This window comes from Malaclemys terrapin, chromosome 4 (assembly GCF_027887155.1).
Source record: "Malaclemys terrapin pileata isolate rMalTer1 chromosome 4, rMalTer1.hap1, whole genome shotgun sequence".
NCBI classification, from domain to species: domain Eukaryota; kingdom Metazoa; phylum Chordata; order Testudines; family Emydidae; genus Malaclemys; species Malaclemys terrapin.
In genome coordinates, this window is record NC_071508.1 from 2,826,688 (window position 1) to 2,851,635 (window position 24,948).

The following is a 24,948-nucleotide window of genomic DNA, read 5'->3' on the forward strand; positions in this document are numbered from 1 at the left end:
GAACCCTCCCTCCAGGAGCCCAGCCCATCCACTGCGTGTTTAGAACTTGCCCATCGCTGGAGTATCTTCAGGTTTCTGCAGAGGGTTAATCCCTGATGCCACAATAGGACAGGGGTGGAGCTTTTCTCCTCATGATCTCTTTTCAGCTGGGTGCACTAGACAGGTAATTACAGTGGGTGGATGGATACGTGGGGTGGTGGATGAGTTGCACTGCCAGCACATATGGGTTGACTGGACGTACTTAACATTCATTGGTTGGTTGGTTGCACCTGCTACACATGCTGGCAGTTGGCTGGATTCAGGGGGCAGATAGGTTGGATGCAGTAGGTACATGCTTTGTTTGTTGGTTAGATGGATACATTGGATGGCTGGAATCATTGGACACACTGGTCTGATGGTTCCGGAACGGGCGGTTCATGGTGGGATGTTTTCCCAGAGGGAGCTGCGAGGATATCGGGCCACAGGAGCAGACAGTCTCTTAGGGGCATAGAAGACACCGATTCCCGAGCAGGAGTGACAGCATGAAGCTCAGTAGTGTCAGCAGAGCGGGAACTAGGAAATGCTCTGGGGGACAGGGAGCGCTAGTGACCAGTGCACATCCATGACCCTCTCCAATCAAGGGCTCACCAGAAGGCCTCCACCTCCTTCCCCTTGGCTGTTCCCAGCTGGGGTGGCTGGGAGACATAGTCGAGGCAGCTCCGACCCCCGAGGTGGGGCCCGCAGCGCAGGCTGTACTGGAACCAGATGCGGCCGTGGTTCAGGTAGCAATCCTTCTGGTGGGGCCCCCCAGCCTCCAGCGGGATGTCACAGCCTCCTAGGAGGTCATCGTCCCACTTGTTGTCCTCGTCCCAGACCTCTATGTGGATCTTGCTGGTGCTGGTGATGCGGACGGTACCAAAGTCCAAGTGGACGTTCCAGACGGGATTGTTGTTGTTCCAGATGGTGCCGGTCCGGATCTCCCTTCTCTCAAAGAAGACCTTGACAAAGGCATCCGTAGCGGTAAAGTAATCCCCCCACAGGCCACTGGCCTTCTTCACTGTGACCATCAGTTTCCCCAGGCCACGCTCCCGCGAGCAGCACATGGTGTTGGTCATGGTATCCCCGGGGCAGACGCAGGAGCAGGGGTCATGGGCGCTGCGTTGAGTCCCCTGAGGGCAGCTTCGGGTGCAATTTCTCATCAGGGCCCTCTCACGGATGTACTCACTGACTGCCTGCCTCAGCGCCTTCTGCTTGGGGTCGTTCTGCTCCAGCAAGTTGTGGATGGGTTGCAGCGAATAGGACACCGGGCCAGGGTTCCCTTTGAGACTCTCAATCCAGGCCGAGAAGACCTTGGGATCACTGCCGGAGAAGAGCACGTCAGTCGTGCTCTCTCCTCCCTCCACCTCCACGTGGCGCTCCCGATACGTCTCATGGAAGCTCCCCTGGACCTTCCCCTTCTTCTTCTCCTCCTCGCACTTGCTGTTCCCACCTTTGACCGAGCCCATTCCGATACTCACAGACGCCTCCATGCTCAAGCAGTCCTTGATTTCGTCGTCAGTCAAGCTGCTCAATGCCGCTTCGCAGACCCGCACGGTCGTCACGTCCCGCGCCCGGCCCCCCAGCTGCAGCTGGGACATGTAGTGGGTGCCGTAGTTGCTGATTAGCTGCTGGTACTCCACCTTCGATTTGCTGTCGTACTGGCCCGGGAGGTTCTCCAGCGCCAGAGTGAAATGGCTGGTGAGTGGGGGCTTTTCGCTGACCCGGAACCTGGTCAGGGACACAAGGTGAGGAGTGTGTTCAGCTCGGTGAGTCAGCTGAGGTCATTAGCTGTGCATGGTAAGGTCCTAACCAACCCACAAGTAAGGATCTAAGCAGGTGGCTCCTAATCAAAGCAGCCACCTTGTCAGCTGAACCTCACGACCTTCCTGGGTATATTGCCAGCTGCTTGATAGTTCTGACAGACTGCCCCAACTCTGGCCACGGCAGGTCGCCGGGCTGTCCTGACACACAGGACAAGAAAATCCCCCATAGCTGGCCAGCCCAGATGTCAGCTGGTGCCCCCTAGAGGGGAAAGGCCCCATGTCCCATTCCCCACTTCCCTAAACCATCTAGTCTCCTGTCCTGGGGCCGGATGGGAACCAGGGCCCACTAGAGGGAAAGGCCCTGTGTCACTTTGTGGTGTTGCTGTGATCCTACTGACCCAGGCTGGCTCTCACCTGTAATAGCCACAGGAGACCTCGTGGCTTATGAAGCTGTATTTGTCCATCCGCGTGTGGTCTAGCAGGAAATTGGCCAGTTTGGAATGTGATCCGGCCAGCGCCACCTGGACATTAACCTTGGGCTTCACAGGCACGTCCAGCCCCGCCTTCCAGTCGTTCTGCACCGGGGATGCAGCAGACTCCATCATTCCCATCACCGACTGCTGCACCGAGCTGCTCAGCTTCCGACGGCACGAGACGTGGACCCGCCAGTCCACCACGGCCAGTGGCAGCCTCTGCCACTGCCCTCCCTGCAGTTGGTTCTGACACAGGGTGCAGGTGCCGTCCTCGTGCTGCCAGAGGCTGCTGTTGACCAGATGGGCCCCCTTCCTGCCCATCGTGGTCACATCGATGCCCCTTCCTACCAAGCTGTGCCCGGGCACGAAGGCCACATGCTTCTTGCATTCATTTTCCGTGCCTGTGTAACAATGGGAGGAGGCCCCGGGGAGGATGAAGAGGAGGAGGGGGATGAAGGCACCGCATCTGGGCATGGCTGATGTGATGTGTTCCCCCACCCAGGAGGGGCCGTCGGCCTCTGAACTCTCCTAGAGGGAGAGACACAGAGAGATCCAGAATTAGTTACAATCCAGTGGCAGGCAGTTCCATTGGTTAACTCTGTTGTAGCAACAGAGACATCCACTTACCATCCATGACATCAGCCATGTTCTATAGCACACCTACAAAAAGTCTGGGCTCTAGGAACTCTGGTGGCATTACACAAATGACCTAGTGCCTCATATGCATGTTTGACTACAGATTACCTAATATTCATTAATTCCCTCCAGTCCCTATTTCCCAGATGTTGTAATACCAGCACTAACTACGAAAAGGAGTTATAGTTTCACATGCCCACGCTACAGTGTGCAATATAATAATGGGTCATTGCAATTCCTAAATGTGGCCATTAGAGGGCGGTGCAATGTGGACATGTGGCTTAGAATTAGTGAGCCGAGGTAGTGGCTGGGGGTGGCTACTAGGGGGCACTGTGAACAGAATCCGTGGCTTGTAATTAGTGGGCTGATGCAGTGGCTGGGTCTGGCCACTAGTAGGCAGTGCGAAGCCACACACAACCCGGGGCTTGCGAGTGGGGGCTTTTATAGCCAACAAGAGTAGAAGCTTGGGCCACGCTTGGCGTGGCCGGCTTTGCTATAGCAACTGCTGGGGCCCCCTTGTGGCCATGCCGAGTGGTGGATTTGGTTATGTTTAACCACTGACGGAGAGTCATTTTCTTGGGTTTCTCATGGTCAGCATCAGCCCCAGTGTCTGGCGCTGCCACCTTTACGCTGCGGCTGTTGGGAAAGACGGCAGGAAATCCTACCCTACCCCGGAACAGACCCTGGGCCCATCTCACCTGGTTCCTGCCCCCTCCCTTTTGCCCTGGATAAGGCCCATAGGCCCATCAAGCCCGGTATCCTGCCCCATCTCTGCCACCCGAGAACAGACCCATGGGCCCATCTCACCTGGTATCCTGCTCCCTCCCTTCTCCTGGATAAGGCCCATAGGCCCATCTCCACCAATATCCTGCCCCATCCCTGCCACCCGAGAACAGACCCATGGGCCCATCTACTCTGGTAGCCTGTCCCCTTCCTTCCGCCCCAGATGCTTTGACCACCTCCCCCTTCTCTCTGCGTCCCTCCCCGTACTAACCACAAGGGATGCTGTGTTAAATGTAGATTTCAATTGTGTTCCACTTGGGTTGGAGCTGTACAGCAATGCTGGCTGTGGGAGAGCAAAGGGTGACAGCTCTGCATCCTGTCGTGGTAGCAGGCTCAGACTGGGAGGGGACAGTAAATGTTTGAACTCACCCCAGCAGAACCAGGCAGGAAAAATGCACTTGAATACCCAGCTCCCAACCCCCTGCAATCCGAGCCTTGGGGTTCCCTGCCTCCCGCTCCCTCTGGCAGTGCTCCTCAATCCCCACCTGCTGCCCCATTGCTTTGTTGCCAATAGGAACTCAAACAGCCTGAAACGGCAAGATGCCCCTGATATGAAAGGTATCAACTACGTCAATGAATTATCAAAAGCTGAGTGGCAGCGTGGTCTAGTGGCTGGAACACTGGAGCGAGAGTCAGGACTCCTGGGTTCTATTGTCGCTCTGGCGGGGGAGTGGGGTGAAGTGGGTTAGAGGATGGGGGGCAGGGAGTCAGGACTCCTGGGTTCTATTGTCGCTCTGGCGGGGGAGTGGGGTGAAGTGGGTTAGAGGATGGGGGGCAGGGAGTCAGGACTCCTGGGTTCTATTGTCGCTCTGGCGGGGGAGTGGGGTGAACGGGGTTAGAGGATGCGGGGGGGGGGGGGTGGAGGGAGAGACAGGACTCCTGGGTTCTATTGTCGCTCTGGCAGGGGAGTGGAGTGAAATGGGTTAGAGGATGGGGGGCAGGGAGTCAGGACTCCTGGGTTCTATTACACTGGCAGGGGAGTGTGGTGAAGTGGGTTAGAGGATGGGGGTGTGTGGAGTCTGGACTCCTGGGCTCTATTGTCGCTCTGGCGGGGGAGTGGGGTGAAATGGGTTAGAGGATGGGGGGCAGGGAGTCAGGACTCCTGGGTTCTATTGTCACTCTAGCAGGGGAGTGGGGTGAAGTGGGTTAGAGGATGTGGGGGGGGGTGGAGGGGGAGACAGGACTCCTGGGTTCTATTGTCGCTCTGGCAGGGGAGTGGGGTGAAGGGGGTTAGAAGATGCGGGGGCGGGGTGGAGGGGGAGTCAGGACTGCTGAGTTCTATTGTCGCACTGGGAGGGGAGTGGGATCGAGTGGGTTAGAGCAGGAGGGACTGGGGATCACGTTCTTGGGTCAGGTCTGTGCAGCACCCAGTGTGACAGGGCCCCCAGTCTCAATGGGGGGATCTGTGCAGTGCCCAGCATTAGGGGGCCCTGATCTCAGTTGGGATGGGTCTGTGCAGCACCCAGAGTGATGGGGTCCTCAATCCCGGCCAGGATTTGTTCTACACCCGGCGCGATGGGGGCTCTGATCTCGGTCGGGGTTGAGCAGACCTACCCATCACTCACCTGCCTCAGGAACTGAGTTGAGGAATATTTCGGCTCTGGGGCCTGCCAGCAGCCAGGGTTGGTCTGTGTCTCTGCTGGGAGAGATGTGCTTTGAAGGTGACCAAGACACCGCACGAGGTCTCCTGTGTTCTCAGTCTCAGCCGTCATCACGCTCCCCCCAGCGCGGAGCTCCTGCCCCCGTTCACGCCCCCAGCCACAGCCAGCTGGGTAGGAAGCTGTGGCCAGCAATTGTTCCACCCCTGTGGTGGATCAAACACGTCTCCCATGGGTCTCGACCCAGGGTCTGAGGAGCTAGAGAGGCTGCAAAGTAAACCAGTGAGACAAACCCAGCACTGCCTGCCCGGGAAGAGCGCCCCCTGCTGAGCCCTGAGCCTGCAGCACAGCGCCCCCTAGCGCCGCACTGGGGCATTGGGGTCAGCACTGCCTGCCCGGGGAGAGCGCCCCCTGCCGAGCCCCCCACCCTGGAGCACAGCGCCCCCTAGCGCCGCACTTGGGCATTGGGGCCAGCACTGCCTGCCCGGGGAGAGCACCCCCTGCCGAGCCCCCCACCCTGGAGCACAGCGCCCCCTAGCGTCGCACTGGGGCATTGGGGCCAGCACTGCCTGCCCGGGGAGAGCGCCCCCTGCCGAGCCCCCCACCCTGGAGCACAGCGCCCCCTAGTGCCGCACTGGGGCCAGCACCTAACGCCTCCAGGACCCCACTGTAAATACAGGGCAACCCCACCGATGCCAGTGGAATCAGGCCTGGGTTCTGATCCCTGGGTAAATCCGGAGTAAGCCCAATGCCCTGGCCCTGTGGGGCAGGCTGGGGGGAGGTGGGGAAATTGGGCATGGGGGTTGGGAGAGGGGGGATGACCCTGGGCTCCTGTAGAGCAGGTTTGACGTGTCCTTCTCTCTTTCTGTTCTCCCCTGTTTTGTCCTATCCACCCTTTCATGCCCTGAGACTCCAACCTCAGAGTCCCACAGCCCCCCATGCTCCCCCCCCCCCATCAGGGGACTCTGCTCACTCCTTCACCCCCCGCTGGACCCTACCCCCCTGCATCCCCATTATTTTTCCAGGTCACCCCCACTTCCTGCATCCCCATATATTCTACCAGGTGCCCTCCCATCCGCTTTTCTGTCTCCTGCCCACCCCAGGTCCAGCCCCCAGCACAGGACTCCTGGATTCTTGCCCCTGATTTGAGAGGGGAGTGGGGTCTAGTGGGTTAAAGCAGGGGGGCTTGGGGCCCAGACTCCTGGGTTCTATCCCTGGCCCTGGGAGGGGAGGAATCACAGCAAGTCCCCAGGCTACAAAAAGAGGGGTTTATTTCATTGTCTTTTCACAGCATCGGCAGGAGGCCGATTTACAAAGACGCTTTTGCCAGCGGTTACCACGAGCTTCCCTGAACCGCAGTTCAACCCTCTCGGCCTGACAAACCCTTCCAGCTCCCCTGCGCCCGCACGCCACGCCCAGCAGCAAATCAACCCATTGCTCTCACGGACTGCTCCAATTCTCTCCAGCAGAGGGCAGTGCACCCCCTCTCCCCCACATTTATACCCATGCGGACAGTGTATCACCAGTCAGCCATGCCTGATAGGGCGGGGCCTGGGAACAGAGAGCCACGCCCCCTGGGGGGAGGGGCCAGTACAGCCACACCCCCTGGAGAGGGAGGGGCATTTAACCACGTGCTGTTCTCCTTTCATAATCTCCCCAGCCTTCTACCCCTCCCTAAAGGGAGCGGAGGGACAAAAGAAGGAGGCGGCCCACCTCCCTTGGGGAACAATAAGCAACCCTCCATGGGGGCTCAGGAGAGGGTGACGCCCGGGGGATGAGACAGTCACACCACCTGGAGGAAGTGTCAGATAGCCACGCCCTTAGAATGAAGGGGAGGAGCCTGTCAGCACAAAGCCATGCCCTCATGGGCCCAGAAGAAGGAGGGGCTCTAGGGGAACAGACAACTATGTTCCAGAGAGAGGGGCTTAGGGACTCAGAGCCATATCCTCTAGCGACTTAGGAGGGGGCGGAGTCCTGCGGGGGCATATAGCGATAATCTTCCAGAGGGGGGATACCTGGGAGCACAGACCACACCCCCATGATGGCTGAGGAGGGCAAGGAGCCCAAGGGGGATCAGAGGGCTATGCCCACCTGCAGGGGGGTTACCAAAGAGCCACGCGCCCCAGAGGGGTCCGCAGTGGTGGACAGAGCCACGCCTCCCAGAGGGGGGAGGGGCCCAGCGGCACACAGAGCCACGCCCCCCCCCAGGGGGGAGGGGCTCAGGAGGACTGGCTCAGTCCTTCTGGCAGGCAGTCGCCGGGCCCGTTGGGGGGGTGGGTGGCCTCGTTGAGGGGTGGGCCGGGGGCGGGGCCATGGGTGCGCAGGTGCTTGCGAAGGTCGGCGGCGCCGAGGAAGGCCTTGCCGCAGAGGGAGCAGGCGTGGGGCCGCACCCCGGAGTGGATGCGCTCATGCTTGCGCAGGCCGGCGCGGTCGGAGAAGCCCTTGCCGCACTCGGGGCAGGGGAAGGGGCGCAGGCCGGGGTGGAGCCGCTCGTGCTTGCGCAGGTCGTAGGGCGAGGAAAAGGCTTCTCCGCACTCGGCGCAGGTGGGTGCCCCGGGGGCCGCCTCCGGGTGCTCTCCCCGCTGGTGACGCCGCAGCGCCGCAGCCTCACCAAAGGCGGCCCCGCAGAGCCGGCAGACATGCCGGGCCGCGGCTCCTGCTTCTTCCTCCTCCTCCTCCTCCTCCCCGCCCCGCCGCTCGCCGTGGGTCCGCTCGTGCTTGCGGAGGCTGGAAGAGACCACGAAGGTCTTGCCGCAGCGGCCGCACTTGAAGGGCCGCTCGCCCGAGTGCACCCGGTAGTGCTTGGTGAGGCTGGCCCGCTCGGCGAAGCTCTTCCCGCACTCCCCGCACTGGAACGGCCGCTCGCCCGAGTGCACCAGCTGGTGCCGCTTGAGATCCCAGGAGGCCACGAAGGTCTTGTCGCACTGCAGGCACTTGTAGGGGCGCTCGCCGGTGTGGATCCGCTGGTGCATGGCCAGGTCGGCTGGCTGGCGGAAAGCCTTGCTGCACTTGTCGCACTGGTACGGCTTGACGCCCTGGTGGGCCCGCTGGTGGCGCCGGAAGCTGGAGGGATCCGAGAACATGCGGCCGCACTGAGGGCAGAGGAACGGCTTCTCCCCGGAGTGGGTGCGCTGGTGGCTCTGGTAGGACGAGAGCTGGGTGAAGCCTTTGCCGCACTGGCTGCAGCAGTAGGGTTTCTGCTCCGCGTGGATGCGCTGGTGGCAGGTGAGCGAGGAGGAGCGGGAGAAGGCTTTGCCGCAGTCGGAGCAGAGGAAGGGCTTCTCCCCGGTGTGGCTGCGCTCGTGGTTCTTCAGGTCCTTCAGCTCGGCGTAGGTCTTCTGGCAGGCACTGCACTGGTAGGGGCGCAGGCCGGCGTGGATGCGCCGGTGCTTGCGGAAGACTGAGGGGTCGGCGAAGGCTTTGCCGCACTCGCCACAGATGTAGGGCTTCTCGCCTGTGTGGGCCCGCTGGTGGATCTTCAGTTTGGAGAGCGTGCCGTAGCCCTTGGCGCAGTGGGAGCAGCGGAAGGGCAGGTCGCCGGTGTGCCGGGCCATGTGGACGCGCAGGCACACCGGCTGCATGAAGGCCTTGCCGCACTCCTGGCAGATGAAGGGCTTCTCGCCCGTGTGGCTGCGCCCGTGGCTGCGCAGCTCCGGCGCCGTCTTGTAGGCCTTGGAGCACTGCAGGCACTGGAAGGGGCGCTCGGCCGAGTGGCTCAGCTGGTGCTTGTGCAGCTGCGAGCGGTCGGGGAACTCCTTGGCGCAGCTGGGGCAGGCGTGCTTGGCCGCGGCGCTGCCCCCCCCAGCGTGGCACTTGGCGTGGCGGAGCACCCGGGGCACACTGGGGAAGGTCTTGCCGCACGCCAGGCACTTGTAGCGCCGGCCGCACTTGGCATAGCTGCCAGCCTCTTCTTTCTCCTCCTCTTCCTCCGAGTCACCCTCCAGCTTCACCACAATGCTCACCTCGGGCTCCTCCATCTTTGCGGGGGAGGGACAGGGGGCGGCTCTCTGAAAGAGAAGGCAGGGCAGGTTACAGAGAGGGGTCCGTAGCGAGATCAGCCCCCCTCAGGATATGGTACGATGGCTGGGATGTGCATTAGGGAAAAATCCCACTTCAATGTGTCCATTGGGCTGCCTATAGACTGAACCAGAACTGTATAATGCTGCTCCTGCTATGAGTGCAGCTATCGGGCTGTCTGTAGACTAAACTGGAAAGGTATAATCCCACCTCTAGCTGCTCTAGGGCTGCCTGTAGACTAAACTAGCAAAATATAATCCCACTGTTGCCACCAACGGAGCCATACAGGAGGAGAAGGACGGACCAGCCATTAGGGCACTAACTGAAGGCTCAGGAGATCTGGATTCATGACCCTGCTCTGCCACAGATTCCTTGTGTGACCTTGGCTACATCACTTGTACTCTCTGGGTCTCAGTTTTCCCATTTGTAAAATGAGGTTAATAGCAGTTCCTATGTCCCAGCGGGGTTGTGAGCACAAATATCTAAAAGACTGTGAGGTGCTGAGATACTACGGCAATGGGAGCCAAATAAATAACTAAAAGAGGTAGACACTAAACCAGGAAAGTATAATTCCACCATTGGCCTGCACAGAATGTAGATTGATACACTTATAATCCCATGAGCCCCTGCATGTAGACTAGGTCAACAGTTTATCATCCCACTTCTCACACCAACAGGTCAACTGGGAGCACTCAAACGCTGCAGACAAAGGAGACATGGTTACACAGAGGGCTGACCAGGTATTTATACACTCCCATGGCTGCGAGTCTATTGTGAGGCACTTGTGGGTGCTGAACAAGGGCATGTGTTCACATGGAGAGGCAGACATTTGTTTTGCCACTCCAAGCAGCAATGTCCTTAAAATCCAAGAAACATCATAGATCTGTTTTTCAGGGTCATCTATTTGCCTTTTCTTTTGTGGTCAAGCACTGTAACGAGGCCACAAAAGGTCTCATTATTTTTGTAGGACCTACAATATTTCCAGATTTAGCCAGCCAGCAGAGGATGCCCACATTGACAGGGCACGGTAATAGACAGAGGCGTCTCCTCTCAGCATCTTGGATTCTTTAACTGATGTCCTCTGCAGTTAAACTGTGTTTTAAAGACACTCTGTACTGAAGATAAAGCCCCAAGGTGTCCTGGGCAGAAATCAATTCCCCAAAGGGCTCAGGGGCATTAAAATTCAGAGCTCAGGTCTGTTTACGCTTCGTGGCTTTTTGCCAGCCCTGCTATTTCCTGTTAATCTCAATGGACCCAGCCTTTCCTCTGATACCAGCGCTGATATCTAGATTCCAAAGCCAGAAGGAACTATTGTGATCATCTAGTCTGACCTTCTAAACAACAAAGGCCGGAGAACATCCCCCAGAATAATTCATCCATCCATCTTACTTTAAAAACTGGCAGTGACGGAGAATCCCCCACAACCCTTGGTAAATGGTTCCCATGGCTAATTACCCTCACCGTTAAAAATGTCTAACTTTTTTCCAGTCTGAATTTGGCTTCAGCTTCTAGCCACTGGATCACCTTACACCTCCCTCTGCTAGATTGAAGAGCGTGTTCTTAAATATTTGTTCCCCGTGTAGATACTTGTAGACTGGGATCAAGTCACCCCTGAACCTTCTCTTTGTTACGACGAAGAGATCGAGCTCTTTGAGTCTCTCCCTAATAAGGCAGGTTTGCTAATCCTTTAATCATTCGCACGACTCTTTTCTGACCCCCTCTCCAATTTATCAACATCCTTCTTGAATTGTGGGCCCCTGAGCTGGACACAGGAGTCCAGCAGCAGTCACACCATGCCAAATAGAGGTAGAATAACCTCCCTCTTCCTATTTGAGATTCCCCTATCTATGCATCCCAGAATTGCATTAACTCTCTTGGCCACAGCATCACACACTCCTGTTCCAATGAACATGAAAGCAATATTTTTTCCAGAGTCACTGCTTTCCAGGGTGGAGTCCCCCAACTCGGTAAGTAAGGCCTGCAGTCTCTGTTCCTAGATAGATCCATTTACACTGAGCCATATCAAAACACAGATTGTTTGCCTGAGCCCAGATTACCAAGTAAGCCAGATCACTCCATATCAGTGACCTGGCCTCTTCATGATTTACCACTCCTCTAATGTTGGTGCTAGCTGCAAACTTGATCGGTGATGATTGTATGTTTTCTTCCGGGTCGTTGATAAAAATATCAAATAGCCTAGGGCCAAGAACCGACCCCTGCAAGACCACGTTGGGAACACAACCGCTCAACGATGATTCCCCGTTTATAGTTACATTTGGAGACGCATCAGTTAGCCAGTTTTTAATCCACTTAATGGGGGCCGTGTAAACTGTATAGCATTCTAGTTTTTTTTAATCCAACGTCGGATGGTACCATGTCAAATGCCTTACAGAAGTCTAAGGATATTACATCAACACCATTACCGTTATCGACCAAATTTGTAATCTTATAAAAAAAAAATCAAGTTAGTTTGACAGGATCTATTTTCCGTAAATCCCTGGTGATTTGCATTAATTATATTACACTCCTTTAATTCTTTATTAATCCAGCCACTAGCTCACCCAGGATAATGTCAGGATTACCCGGATCATCCAGGTTACCCTTTTAAAAAAATTGGCAGTACATTAGCAGTGTTCTAGTCTTCTGGCACTTCCCCTGTGCTCCAAGACTTGCTGAAAAATCAACATTTTGCGAATGCAGAGGAAATGCAGACACCAGAGCCCCTGTTTAGTAGCCCTGAGCAGGAGGAAAAACAGGGAGTGAGGTGCACAGATTTCTTTGGTGCCATGAGCACGCAGACATGGGGTCCGGGGCATGGATTGTTTAGTTGCACCGATGAGCAAAGTTAACCGGGTCGCTTTAGGACCAGGAACGGCAAGGGTTAGGGGGCCAGAGCCCTAGGGCAGCCCCAGAGCGCAGCAGTTTGCAGGTATCTGCCATTCTGGAGAGTAGCCTCCCCTCTCCCTCCCAGGAATTTTGTGCATTATTTCTTGCTTAGTATTGGACCGGCCGGGAGGCAGAAAGCAATTGCAAAGTGACTGTCTTTAGGACCGGGGGAGGCGAGACCGGTGCAGAGGGGGGTGTCATCCTGCAGACAGGGAAGGAACAGCGCAAGGAGGCAGAGATGGGCCGCATTTCTGCGTGGGTTTGCACGGCTCAAACCGCAAACCAAAATGGCTGTAGCTAGGACCGGGGAAGGTGGGAAATGCAACCCACGGGGGGCTGGCTAGTAGGTAGGACGGGACTGCCAAGGGGGACTTGCCTCTCTTTGTGCATTCGGGCTTGGAGAAAAATACCGAGCGGGGCTTGAGTGGCGTATGTTGCCACACAAGCCAAGCAACGTGGCTCGGGGGGGGGGGGGGGATTTGCAAGGCGAGGCCTTTTGCAAAAGGCAGGCCCCCTTCCCAAGCAATCATTGCATGGCTCCGCGCTTGCAAAATGGCTGGTTTTAGGACCAAGGGAGAAGACGCCGCCCCAAAGAGGCAATGCAAAGGAGAGAGATCCTGGAAAAGAATATGCACCAAAAAAAGGGGGGGGGGGAAGAGGGGAGTGTTTATTGTCTCCTTCTCCACACTGGAGTATCGAGATTTTGCAAAAGAAAGTCGCCTCCTGCGCCGTGCAAAGGCAGAGAGGGCTCGCGGCAGGGCGCTGGCTCTTGTCGCTTGCCAAATGGCTCTCTCTAGGACCACGGGAGGAGACGCCACCCCGCCTGCTGGGGAAGGGTTTTGCAGAGAGGCTGCACCAGCGTGCACCCGAGGCGGACAAGCCGCCTGGTGACCCAGGCAGCCTGCCGCGGCTGGGCCCTGCAAGCTGCCGGCCACCGGAGCTGGTTTGCACCAGGCTGGCAAGGAGCAAGGCTGCTTGCAAAATGGCTGGGTCTAGGACCGGGGGGGAAGAGGCGCTCCCCTGGGGGGGGGGGGGGCAGATTGCAAAGGCGATTGCCCCCCCGCAGCTGGCGTGAATGCACGGGTTAGGAGGGCTTGCAATGGGTTAATCTCGGCCTTACCTGGCGCCTGTCTCTCTTTGGCTGCTGGAGCTGCTGTTCCCCACTCCCTGCTGGAGCGGAATGAGTCAGCCCCTAGGACCCTGAGGGAGGAGAGGACAACAGTAGAGGAGGGGGGGGATAAATGCAAAGTCAAGGAGCCGCTTAAAGGGATATTAAACCCCCCTCATAGCCCAGGAGGCTTCCAGCCGTGGGAGATTTATTGCCACCAGGCTGGGGGGGTTGCTACACCCCAGGACCTGGGGGGTGGGGTGGAGGAGGGCAATTGATTGCAAAGGTAGGAACCTTGCTTCCCGGTGGGCTGTTGCGGGGCGGGAAGAGGTTGGGGGGAGCAGCGCAGGAAGTGTGGCACGCCATGCACAGCACGGTGGAAGGGGGGTGCGGCCATAACCGGAAGTGTGGCAGGCAGATCACCCAATGGGCGGGGGGGGGGGGGAGTCGGTACAAACTGTCTTATAGGGGACACACCCCCAGGAAGGGGGCTGATGCACAGGGAGGGAATGGGAGAGAACCCAGGAGTCCTGGCTCCCAGCCCCCCCTGCTCAAACCCACTAGACCCCACTCCCTTCCCAGAGCTGGGGAGAGAACCCAGGAGTCCTGGTTCCCAGCCCCCCCCTGCTCTAACCCTCTAGACCCCACTCCCCTCCCAGAGCTGGGGAGAGAACCCAGGAGTCCTGGCTCCCAGCCTTTCTCTCCCTCTCCCCCCCCCCCCCCCCCATAACCCACTAGACCCCTTACAGAGCCAGGGAGAGAACCCAGGAGTCCTGAACCATTGAAGGGGAAGGATTTGACTGTAACATAACGATGGGGGGGGGGTCAGTTTTTCCCTGTGGACCCCCCCCCCCCTTGGAGGGCAGTTGCAGGGATTTGGCTTAGAAGGGGGGGCGGGGGAGGGGGTAACTTGGCTCCAGGAGGCGCGTGTGGGGGACCCCTTTCAAAGGGACACCCCCGGAAGTGCAGCCCCATGCCCAGGGAGGGGGGCGGGCCTCGCGGGAAGCCTTTCTGCGCTGCACATTTCCTGTTTCCTAGCAACAAAAGGAAGTATTTGTTGTGCCCTAGCCTGGGTGCCTCTTGCAGCCCCGGCCCCCTGGCGGAGGGGGCAGCAGGGCCTGGGGGGTGCAGACGCCCCCCGCCCCCCAGCAGCAGGGCAGAGCGGGGGGGCTACAGGGGCTGGACCTGCTCTCCACGAGGGACGGACCAGAGCCACCCCACGGGCTGGGGGGCGAGATTCCCACCCCCACGGGGGGCTGTGGCATTGCCTTGCCCGCCTGGAGACCCCCCAGCTGGGAAATCAGCCCCCCAGGGGGCAGGTGGCTCTTCTCTTCCAGGGGGGGCAGGAGGCGGTGGATCGGGGACCCCCCCACCTGGACTGGGCGCCCTGCGTTGGAAGAACTGGGGGTTCGCCCGGCCTGGGCTCTCCTGCCACCACAGAACTGGGGTTCGCACCTCTGGGACCTGCCTCCAGCCTCACAGACCCCTGGGAGCTCCGGTCTCCAGCACCGTGGGGTTCACACCCCTGGGATGTGTCGCCCGCCTCTTGGACACCCCTGGATCCAGACCCTCCGGGTTCAAGCCCCTGGGAGCTTCTGTAGCCAGCAACTCGGGGTACAGCAGCCTTGTACCCTGCGATCTGGGGCTCAGTTCCCTCAGCCGTGAGCGCCTGTCTCCAGTCGCTGTCTGGACCCAGACTTTTGGGGCTCGGAGCCCCCATTACGTTCTGTATCCGGACCCCGCTAGGATCCAGAATTGAAGACTGAACTCCACCAAAAGTCTGTGCCAGTCCCTCCCCTGAGGGATAAGGCACCCCGGGGAGACCTGTATTTTGGGGGTTTGTCCCTACAGATTTCCTCCTTGTACCCTGAAGATCCTGTGTTTGCCTCCGCATCTGGCTGTCACTTGGGTTGTGACTCCCTCCCTGGAAACTGCTTCAACACCCCTGCCCTGGGCCTGTGTGTCACCTCTGGGATGCTTTATTGGACCCTGGAGGTAAGAGGCTGGCTTTTGGGGGTGCTGGGTTGTACTGGGGTTGGTTAGGGCCCCATCTGTGTTCTAAACCCATCTGTAGTCTTTTAAAACACTTTTTCCTGTTCTGCTTATGAAGTGGGTGGAGATTGTTATTCTCGTTTTATGAATGGATAAACTGTGGCGCAGAGATGGGGACTTGCCTGAGGCTGTAAATGAAGTGTGTAGCAGAGCTGGGAACCCCGGAGTCCTGGCTCCCAGTCCTCTCTGCTTTAACCCACTAGACACCCCCCCCCCCCCAAGCCGGGGAGAGAACCCAGGAGTCCTGGCTCATTCCATCCCCCCCCCCCCAGCAATTTTAAATTAGATGCAATTGTTTCTCGCCCTTCCTTAGCTAAAAATTATGTGGAGTGGCTGTGTGTCCTACATGCTGTGTCCCGCCCTAGAAGCAGCTGCATCGTAATGCAGGATGAGTAGTCCCCACGCAGCATCGTTACGTGTCTGTTACTGAGCTGACCCTCCCCAGAGTGGCAGCATCTCAGCACCAGGCGAATCATCCCCGTGCTGTGTCACTGTGCGGCTGTTCCCCAGAGGCAGCCGCATCTCAGCGCTGAGTGAAACTTATTGTCCCCCAAAACAGGTCTTAGCTGTCTTTTTCTCTACCAAGGTTGTGGAGTGGCCTAATTTACCTGTTTTGCTATGAGCATGATCAAGTCATATTGGAGGCTAGAAACTTTGAAAGCCTCTTTTTTTTTTAAAAAAAGGCTCCCAATTTTAAAGAGCGACTGAATGGAAAACAGCCACCCACCCACACCCGCTCTGAGAGCTTGGTGTTCCTTTTGCCTTCAATGGGCCAGAGATTGCTAATGAGTTACTCCAGTCACAAATCTTAAAGTTCCCCAACAGATTGCGTGTCATGCTGCCACAAATTCTTCTCCAGGGTTTCTACTTCTTATGCTTCATCTCAAGCCAGCGGTGATCTTTGCTTGTGGGGGCAGAAAACATCCATTGTTAATTTTGCCTTGTCACATAAATCTGTGTGTTTGGTGCTTACCCCTGCTAGAGGGATTCAGGGGGGCCCCCCAACGTGTGTGTGTTTTCCCACCCTGATGTTTTGTTGATCTTTAAAATAAATAAAAAAATACCTGCTACAGGTATTCAGAACCTGAAATATAATATATGGGGATATACCTATCTCATAGGACTGGAAGGGACCCTGAAAGGTCATAGAGTCCAGCCCCCTGCCTTCACTAGTAGGACCAAGTACTGATTTTGCCCTAGATCCCTAAGTGGCCCCTTCAAGGATTGAACTCACAACTTTGGGTTTAGCAGGCTAATGCTCAAACCACTGAGCTATCTCTCACACACACACACACCTGGGCTTCATGGTGCTGAGAAATGTGCCTGGGTGATGTTATAGTTTTTTAGGGGCAAAGGTTATAAATTAATGAGTGTTTTTTCTCTGGTGCATCCAAGTTATATTTAGCACTTTACCTCATTACAGGTGGCAATATGGAGTCATGCACTTTTCTAATTATTATAATTAAACCAGTGTGCATTAAGTTAGCCTTGCCCTAATCAAGGAGAAGATACTTATTGCAGGTGTTAATGATAGCCTTACTAAACATGAGTTGGTATCTGTTTTCCCCATTTAGAGATGGGGAAACAGAGGCACAGAGAAGGGAAATGACTTATCCTGTTTGGTCATAGACTACTGGGGTTGGAAGGGACCTCAGGAGGCCATCTAGTCCAACCCGCTGCTCAAAGTAGGAACAATCCCCAGACAGATTTTTGCCCCAGATCCCTAAATGGCCCCTTCAAGGATTGAACTCACAACCCTGGGTTTAGCAGGCCAATGCTCAAACCACTGAGCTATCCCTTCCCTGCTCAGTAGGCTGAGTGACTCAGTGGTCAAAGACACGGAGTATAGAACTCAGGTGTCCTGACTCCCAGCCTCCACTAACCACTAGAGCAGCAGTTCTCAACCAGGATTCCGAGGTCCCCTGGGGGGGCCGCGTGCAGGTTTCAGGGGATCCGTTAAGCAGGGCCAGCATTAGACTCACTGGGGCCCAGGGCAGAAAGCCGAAGCCCCACCACCCAGGGCTGAAGCTGGACCCTGAGCAACTTTGCCTCATGGGGCCCTCTGTGGCGTGGGGCCCCGGGCAATTACCCTATTTGCTACCCCCTAACGCCAGCCCTGGCTTTTATATGCAGAAAACTAGTTGTTGTGACACAGGTGGGCTGTGGAGTTTTTATAGCGTATTGGGCGGAGGGGGGGGCTCAGAGAGAGAGGTTGAGAACCCCTGTACTAGAGTCCCATCCCATCTCAGAGCCATCGATGGAACCCAGGAGTCCTGACTCCCAGCCCACCCCCGCCACGCACTCTAACCCACTAGACCCCACTCCTCTCCCAGAGCTGGGGAGAGAACCCAGGAGTCCTGGCTCCTTTTGTGAGAGAACTGAGTGTTCGTGACTGGGGGCGGGGGTGTAGATCCCTGACCTGGGCGTGCACAGTTCTGCCAGTGCCCCTCAGTCTTGTTCCGCAGACCCCTGTGATGCCAGCCCTGGGCTCCCCGCCCCCCTGCTCTGCTAGTGCCCCTCAGTCCTGACCCACAGCCCCAGGCTTTTCTTAAACCCGGTACTCATCCGAAACACGACACAAGCGGGGAAGCCGGGGAAGGAGGCCTGCTGACTGTTGCATTGGTAACCTGTGCTCGGCTTGGAGCCAGTCCGCGGAGGGGACAACGTAGTTCCTTTGCGTCCCAGAGAGAGCTGTCCGTGTCTGGTGTTCTGCCAGGCCGGCTGGCCAGCTTCGTTTTCCCTTCTCCGACACCCTGAGACAGCCGATGTTTGTCTTCAGTTTCTTACATGCTGTTTTATTTAGAACAGGACTCCTGGGTTCTATCCCCAGCCCTGGGAGGGGAGTGGGGTTGAGTAGGTTAGAGCGGGGTGGGGGCTGGGAGTCAGGACTCCTGGGTTCTATCCCTGGCTCTGCTGTGTGGCATTTGCTGTCTGGTATCCTTCACCCACCAGGGTAGCAAACCGCATAGCCCAGGGTAACCCCGTCTGGTCCTAATTTTGGGGCTTCTTTGGGCTTAGCTCCCCTGGTCTGGAGAGGATGAAGCCGTGGGTCCCGTAGCAGTCGGGCATGAGGCTTGTATGTGGGGCACTCATTTGGCGGCGTTTTAACCCCTCTTCCCTTGCGTGTGTCCCCACAGCTGCCGCCTTGGGATGCCGTAAGGAGCCAGAGAAGGAGGAGGAGGAAGAAGCAGCAGGAGGGGATGCAGGCTCATTGTGCCGGAAGCAGAGCTTTCCGGGCCGCTGGCCCGGCCCTGTGAAGCCGGCGGAGACAGTGCCCTCCTGCCGTCCGATGTGAGCGATGGAAGAGCCCGGCTGCGAGCCGAGCCAGCCGCAGCGGGAGGAGCGGCCGTTCAAATGCGGGCAGTGTCAGCGGAGCTACCGCCACGCCGGCAGCCTGGTCAACCACCGGCGCACCCACGAGGTGGGACTCTTCACCTGCCTGCTGTGCCACAAGGAGTTCTCCAACCCCATGGCCCTGAAGAATCATCTCCGCATCCACACCGAGGAGCGGCGCCACCGGTGCCCGGACTGCGGCCGCAGCTTCCGCGTCGCCTCCCAGCTGGCCAGCCATCGCCATTCGGCCCACGCCGGCCGCGACCAGAAGGGGGAGGAGGACGGGGAGAACAACTTCCAGCAAGGGCAGGATTCCTCGTCGTCGGATGCCGACGTTTTCCCCGCGCTAGAGGGCGGTGGCGCCGGAACGTTGCTGAGCAACCTGGAGAAATACATCGCCGAATCGGTGGTGCCGGCTGATTTCTCCCAGCTGGAGTTCCCTGGCAAAGCGGAGGAAGGCCAGGAGGCCCCTGGCGTGCCGGCAGAGGAGCGGCGCTATAAATGCAACCAGTGCGATAAGGCCTACAAGCACGCCGGCAGCCTCACCAACCACAAGCAGAGCCACACGCTAGGCGTCTACCAGTGCGCCGTCTGCTTCAAGGAGTTCTCCAACCTCATGGCGCTCAAGAACCACTCCCGGCTGCACTCGGAGTACCGCCCCTACAAGTGCCCGTTGTGCTGCAAGGCTTTCCGCCTGCCCAGCGAGCTGCTGAGCCACCAGAAGGCCCACGAGAAAGCCCGGTGGGCCGGGAGAGCTCCCTCGGAGGGCTCGGAACATAGCGTCTCGGAGGAGGACTCCATTGAGACTTCAGCCAAGCTGGATATCTACCAGCCGCCGCCGGCTGCCTTCGGAGAGGGCGCCCCCTGCAGTTTGAAGGACGGGGCGAAGGCTGGGGGCGGGGACCGGGGCAATCCGGATGGGGAGCTGTGCGTGAGGTGTGGGGGAAACTTCGCCGATGAGGAGGAGCTGAGGAACCACAGCTGCCTCTACCCGGAGGAGGAGGAGGAGGAAGAGGAGAAAGAGGATGGGGGTGGCTTGGCCCAACCCGCGATGGATTCGGAGGGAGCCTGGGAAGCCAGCAGTAAGGACGGAGACCAAGCGCGGCCCTACCGGTGCGGGGAGTGCGGCCGGACCTACCGCCATGCCGGCAGCCTCATCAACCACAAGAAAAGTCACCAGACGGGCGTCTACAGCTGCAACTTCTGCTGCAAACAGCTCTTCAACCTGGCGGCCCTCAAGAACCACCTGCGGATACACCTCAAATCCAAGCCGGCCTCCCGGCCCGGCCTCCAGTACTCCAGCCCCCCGGCGCCCGAAGAGGCCGCTTGCCACCTCGAGCAGAGCCCCGCAGAGCCAGCTGGCGGGGAGAGGGCCACGGAACCGCCGGGCCGCAGGGAAGCAGGTGGAGGAGGTGCTCTCAAAGAGGAGGAGACTGGTTGCGTGGAGGAGGAAGAGGACGGGGCATCAGAAGAGCGGCCTTACCGCTGCGGGGAGTGCGGCCGGACCTACCGGCACCGGGGCAGCCTGGTCAACCATCGGCACACCCACCGGACGGGCGTCTACCAGTGCTCCCTGTGCCCCAAGCAGTACACCAACCTGATGGCCCTACGCAACCACGTCCGCATGCATTTCCGAGCGGCGCGGGGCAAGGAGCGGGAGAGCTACGCCTGCACCAGCTGCGGAGAGAGCTTTGAGGAGGCGGCAGAGTTCCAGTGGCACCAGCTGCGCCACGCGCCCGGGGAGGCCGTCCCCTGCCCCCAGGAGGGGAAGGAGGAGGAGGAACCGGGCAGCGTCCACACGCGGGAGGCGGCGCTGCTGCAGGCCATCAAGCGAGATGTGGAGGAATTGGAGGCGGCGGGGCCGGCACCGGGGATGTCTCACATCTGTGGCTGCTGTGGGATGATCTTTCATGATCTGGGCAGTTTGCAGAGCCACGCCCTGGCGCACGGCGACGGGGAGCCTGGCACGGGAGAGGGCGAGGCGGAGCTGCCGGGCAGACGGGTGTACAGCTGCGAGCTCTGTGGCAAGTCCTACCGCCACTCGGGCAGCCTGATCAACCACAAACAGACGCACCAGACGGGGGATTTCGAGTGCTCGCTCTGTGCCAAACGCTTCTCCAATGTGGCTGCCTTCAAGAGCCACTTACGGGGCCACCAAAAGCCGAGGAAGGGCCGGGCGGGGGCAGAGGAGGAAGAGGAAGGGGGCGTGGCGGAAGCGGAGCCCAGAGATGCCCCTGACGGCACGATACAGCTGGAGGGAAGTGGAGATGTTGGGCGTGGTGGCCCGGAGTGTACCCGGGTTGGAGAGGAGGGGACGCTAGACGAGGAGGAGCCCCAGCGGAGCTACAATCTACGGGGAGGCAGCGCGGTGAACGGTTGGCAACACCCGAAAGAGGAGGAGGCCGAAGCATCACCACCCAGCAGCCCCAACTCTCAGCCCTACCCGTGCGAAATCCTCGACCACAAGCACGACCAGCAGCTGGGCATATACCAGTGTTCCCTGTGCCCGAAGGAGTACTCAAACCTGGAGGCGCTGAAGAGCCACTTCCGTGGCCATGCCACGGCCCAGCAGCCGGGCGCCAGCACCGAGGAACGTCCCTTCCTTTGCAGCCTCTGCGGCATGATCTTCCCGAGCGAGACGGACCTGCAGCACCACCACGGCCTGGCTCACGGCGGGGAGGGGGAGCCACGGGAAGGCAGCTTGGAGGCCGGCGAGGATGCAGCTTTTCCCGGGCTCCAGCAGGAGGCAGAGGGGCGGCCAGATGAGCGCGACGGGGAGGAAGAGATGCTCCTTTCCCATATCTGTGGCTACTGCGGGCAGACGTTCGATGACATGGCAAGCCTCGAAGAGCACAGCCTGGGCCACCGGGAGGAGAAGGAAGCGGCGTTGGCTGACACCACCATCCAGCTGCGGCTGGGACCGCGTCCGGAGCTGCCGGAGGAGCAGAAATCCGGCCTGACACCCCCAGACAGCCGCCCCTATGCCTGTGGGCAGTGCGGGAAAACCTACCGGCACGGTGGCAGCCTGGTCAACCACAAGAAGACCCACCAGGTGGGAGATTACCAGTGTGGCGTCTGCTCTCGGCAGTACCCCAATCTGTCCGCCTACCGCAACCATCTCCGTAATCACCCTAAGTGTAAGCTGAATGACAGCCGGCCAGCCAGCAACGGGGACAATGTAGGGAAGGAGCCAGCGCTCCCGCAAGGCAGGGAGGGAGGAGAGGCAGCCGCGGCCCCAGCTCCCGGAAAACAGGACCCAGGGGGCAGCGATGGCGAGGAGTGCAAGCTGCATGTGTGTGAGGTTTGTGGGGAGCTGTGCCAGGGGGCAGCGGGGCTGGAGGCACACTGTGCCGCCCAGCACCCGGAGGAGGAGGAAGAGCTGGTCAGCGTTGCCAAGAAGGAAGAGGAGGAGGAGGAGGGCGGCAGCGGGGAGGAAGGTGCCGTGTCGGAGCGCCCCTTCTGCTGCGAGCAGTGCGGCCGGAGCTACAAGCACGCGGGCAGCCTGATCAACCACAAGCAGACCCACAAGACGGGCCTCTTCCGCTGCGCCATCTGCCAGAAGCTGTTCTACAACCTCATGGCCTTGAAGAACCACAACCGCATCCACTTCGAGACCAAGCGCTACAAGTGCGCCCAGTGCCCCAAGGCCTTCCGCCTCCAGAAGCAGCTGGCCAGCCACCAGCGTGTCCACCGCGAGAGGAGACCGCCACTGCCCTCCTCGTCCTCCAGAAAGTTGGCTCACGCCAAGAGAGCAGGCAAGGCCCACACTGACGGTGGCGGGGTCTCGGAGCCACCCGCTGCCTCCAAGAAGGACCCCGAGGAGCGGCCATACCGGTGTGAGCAGTGTGGGCGGACCTACCGCCATGCCGGCAGCCTTCTCAACCACCGCAAGAGCCACAAGACAGGCCATTACTGCTGCCCCGTCTGCCCCCGGGCCTATCCTAACCTCATGGCCCTCAAGAACCACCAGCGCATCCACTTCGAGGTCAAGCGCCACCGGTGCCCTGACTGCGGCAAAGCCTTCAAGTGGCAGAGGCAGCTGGTGAGGCACCAGCTGATTCATGCCCAGCGCCGGCCTCGTCCCGGCAGCAGGAGCTCCCCCAGCCGCCCCTTACTGGAGCCCAGTAGCCTTGTCCGGAGCAAGACGGCACGAGAATGGCGGGCCGCCCGGAGGGAGCAGGGCGGCAGCCACGTTGACGCCTCAGGTGGCCACGGTGACAGTGGCCATCTTGGCACTACCTCAGGTGGCAATGTTGATGGTACCTCAGGCCCTCATGTTGACAGCAGCCATGTTGGCAGTGCATCAGTTGGTGCCTCAGGTGGCCATGTTGGTGGTGCCTCAGGCGGCCAGGTTGATAGCAGCTATGTTGGCGGTACCTCAGGCAGCCATGTGGGCAGTGCATCAGTTGGTGCCTCAGGTGGCCATGTTGACGCTGGCACCCAAACCCCAGTGGGCGTCACTCCGGTGCCCCTTGGCCCTTTCCAGTGCCCGGTCTGCCCCAAGCAATTTCCCACCCCATCAGCCCTCAAGAACCATGGCCGGGTCCACACTAAGAAGCGTTTTGAGTGCTCAGAGTGCGGCAAGGCCTACCGGGCCTCTCGGGACTTGGTCCAGCACCTTTGGCGGCACCAGGCCGAGGCAGAGGCTGGGGCCACTCCTGGCACCAATGGCCTGGTGGACCAGCGCCCCTACAAGTGCGACCGTTGTGAGCGGACGTACCGCCACGCTGGCAGCCTCCTCCACCACAAGAAGGTCCACACCACCGGTCTCTACCGCTGCCCAGCCTGCCTCAAGGAATTCCACAACCTCCTGGCCCTCACCTACCACCTCCGCACCCACTCGGACAAGAAAGGCCGCCGCTGTCCGGACTGCGGCCAGGCCTTCCGGACTTCCAGCCGCCTGGCCAGCCATGCCAAGGCCTGCCATGGCCAGCCTGGCTGTGCCAAAGCCAGCCACGCTGCCACAGGAGGGGCCCAGGGGCCTGAGGCGGGCTCCTGCCAAGACACGGGGGTGGATGGCAGTGCCGCTGCCGCCATGGGGCAAGTTAGCTGAGGGTCGTGCGAATGACTGTGCGAATGTGTGGGTGGTGGGGGTGGGAGGGCGAGAGGGGATGGAGAGATGGAGGGGGGGGAGTCAATGTTGATCGTTGTCCTAGTACCAAATCATTAGGAAGGGGAGGAATTTTCAGAGGCACAAATGGGGGTGGGTGGGAGTGGTGCCCAGTCTGCCAGTGGGAGGGAGGCAGTTTGTGGGTGCCACGGAACAATCAGTGAGGGAGGTTTTGGGGTGGACCCCAGTTCTCCAATGGGTGGGTGAGGGGAAGCAGTGTTCATTTGATTCTCTGCTGCCTTTTTGTGCCTCTGAGAACTTTCCCCTTAACCCTATGTTACCTTGTTTCGGCCCCCAATTCAGGAGAGATCTTAAGCGCCCACTTTAAGCATGTGCTTAAATCCAATTGATTACAGTCAAGTTTTTAATCAGCTTGGCTGTAATTCTCAACGGATTCCACTGAAATTGGTTCAGATGACGCTCCAGTGATCTCCTGCACGGGAGCCTGAACGTTGTGGTTTAAAAAAAAACCCCACACCCAACATTGGTGCCATGTTTTTAGTTTGGTTTGGTTTTTCGACGTTTGTGGAATTTAATTTGCTGGTTTGTTTTGACCAATTCCCAGCTCCTTTTTAAATGGTATCTGTTATTGGAGAAGAAGGAGGACATTTTAAAAATGGCTTTCATTAGAAAAAATAATAATTTTGCTCCTAAAAATTGACACCCATGGGAAAAAAAAGTCTCCTTTTTACCTCCCCCCTCCCCAAAATTGGCTAAGATGCCCCCTGCAAAAAGTCTAAATATATTTAATTTCAAATATCTGTAATTTAAAAAAAAGTTTTAAAAATAGACACATTTTGTCTGAGACTTTTTTTGTTGTGTTTTTTTGGAAGAGGGAGAGAATTATAGATATTTTTTAAATTTCCTCCTCAATCAGCAAAAGTTGGTCTTAAAACAAAACTTTTTATTAAAGAAGCAAACTAATAAAAAGACACACTTTTTGTACTGAGAACAAATTGCCTTAATTATAATAATTTTCCTCCCAAAACAAAAACAAACTTTTTTTTTAAGAGAACTAAATTTCTGTATAAGGAGAAAAGGAAAATACAAATTTTAAATCTTTTTTTTTTTTCCCTGAAAAGAATCAAATCTCCATTTTAAACCAACTTTTCCCTTGTGAACAACACACATTTGTCTTCAAAATTCCTTTGAAACAATTTGCTTCAAGACT

The 24,948-nt window shown here is 58.2% G+C and overlaps 3 protein-coding genes across 4 annotated transcripts; 1 reads left to right on the top strand and 2 right to left on the bottom strand.

Moving 5' to 3' along the window:
* LOC128837190 (perforin-1-like) lies at positions 1 to 5,400 on the bottom strand. The gene is made up of 3 exons (XM_054028154.1): positions 5,239 to 5,400; positions 2,196 to 2,782; positions 1 to 1,746 (listed from the first exon to the last, which is right to left on the bottom strand). The coding sequence occupies exons 1-3, from the start codon at positions 5,383 to 5,385 to the stop codon at positions 624 to 626; spliced, it is 1,857 nt and encodes a 618-aa protein (XP_053884129.1). The 5' UTR covers positions 5,386 to 5,400; the 3' UTR covers positions 1 to 623.
* Positions 5,401 to 6,525: 1,125 nt separating this feature from the next.
* On the bottom strand, positions 6,526 to 13,531 carry ZNF668 (zinc finger protein 668). Of its 2 annotated transcripts, none has more exons than XM_054026510.1 (2): positions 13,295 to 13,531; positions 6,526 to 9,278 (listed from the first exon to the last, which is right to left on the bottom strand). In XM_054026510.1, the coding sequence occupies exon 2, from the start codon at positions 9,246 to 9,248 to the stop codon at positions 7,491 to 7,493; it is 1,758 nt and encodes a 585-aa protein (XP_053882485.1). In that variant the 5' UTR covers positions 9,249 to 9,278; positions 13,295 to 13,531; the 3' UTR covers positions 6,526 to 7,490. The 2 variants fall into 2 exon arrangements, with proteins under 2 accessions (XP_053882485.1, XP_053882487.1); XM_054026512.1 differs by lacking the exon at positions 13,295 to 13,531 and adding an exon at positions 12,551 to 12,619.
* An 816-nt stretch (positions 13,532 to 14,347) lies between these two features.
* On the top strand, positions 14,348 to 23,739 carry ZNF646 (zinc finger protein 646). Its single transcript, XM_054027389.1, has 2 exons — positions 14,348 to 15,277; positions 18,472 to 23,739. Exon 2 carries the CDS (start codon positions 18,633 to 18,635, stop codon positions 23,718 to 23,720), a length of 5,088 nt encoding a protein of 1,695 aa, XP_053883364.1. The 5' UTR covers positions 14,348 to 15,277; positions 18,472 to 18,632; the 3' UTR covers positions 23,721 to 23,739.
* The last annotated feature ends 1,209 nt before the right edge of the window (positions 23,740 to 24,948 follow it).

What these genes read in the sequence shown, in the direction of transcription:
- LOC128837190 (XM_054028154.1), bottom strand. Translation starts at nt 5,385, where the DNA reads ATGACGGCTGAGACTGAGAACACAGGAGACCTCGTGCGGTGTCTTGGT. An exon ending in CAACTCAGTTCCTGAGGCAG is followed by an intron (nt 2,783 to 5,238) that starts GTGAGTGATGGG and finishes CTCTCCCTCTAG; the next exon opens with GAGAGTTCAGAGGCCGACGG. An exon ending in GTCTCCTGTGGCTATTACAG is followed by an intron (nt 1,747 to 2,195) that starts GTGAGAGCCAGC and finishes GTCCCTGACCAG; the next exon opens with GTTCCGGGTCAGCGAAAAGC.
- ZNF668 (XM_054026510.1), bottom strand. Translation starts at nt 9,248, where the DNA reads ATGGAGGAGCCCGAGGTGAGCATTGTGGTGAAGCTGGAGGGTGACTCG.
- ZNF646 (XM_054027389.1), top strand. Translation starts at nt 18,633, where the DNA reads ATGGAAGAGCCCGGCTGCGAGCCGAGCCAGCCGCAGCGGGAGGAGCGG.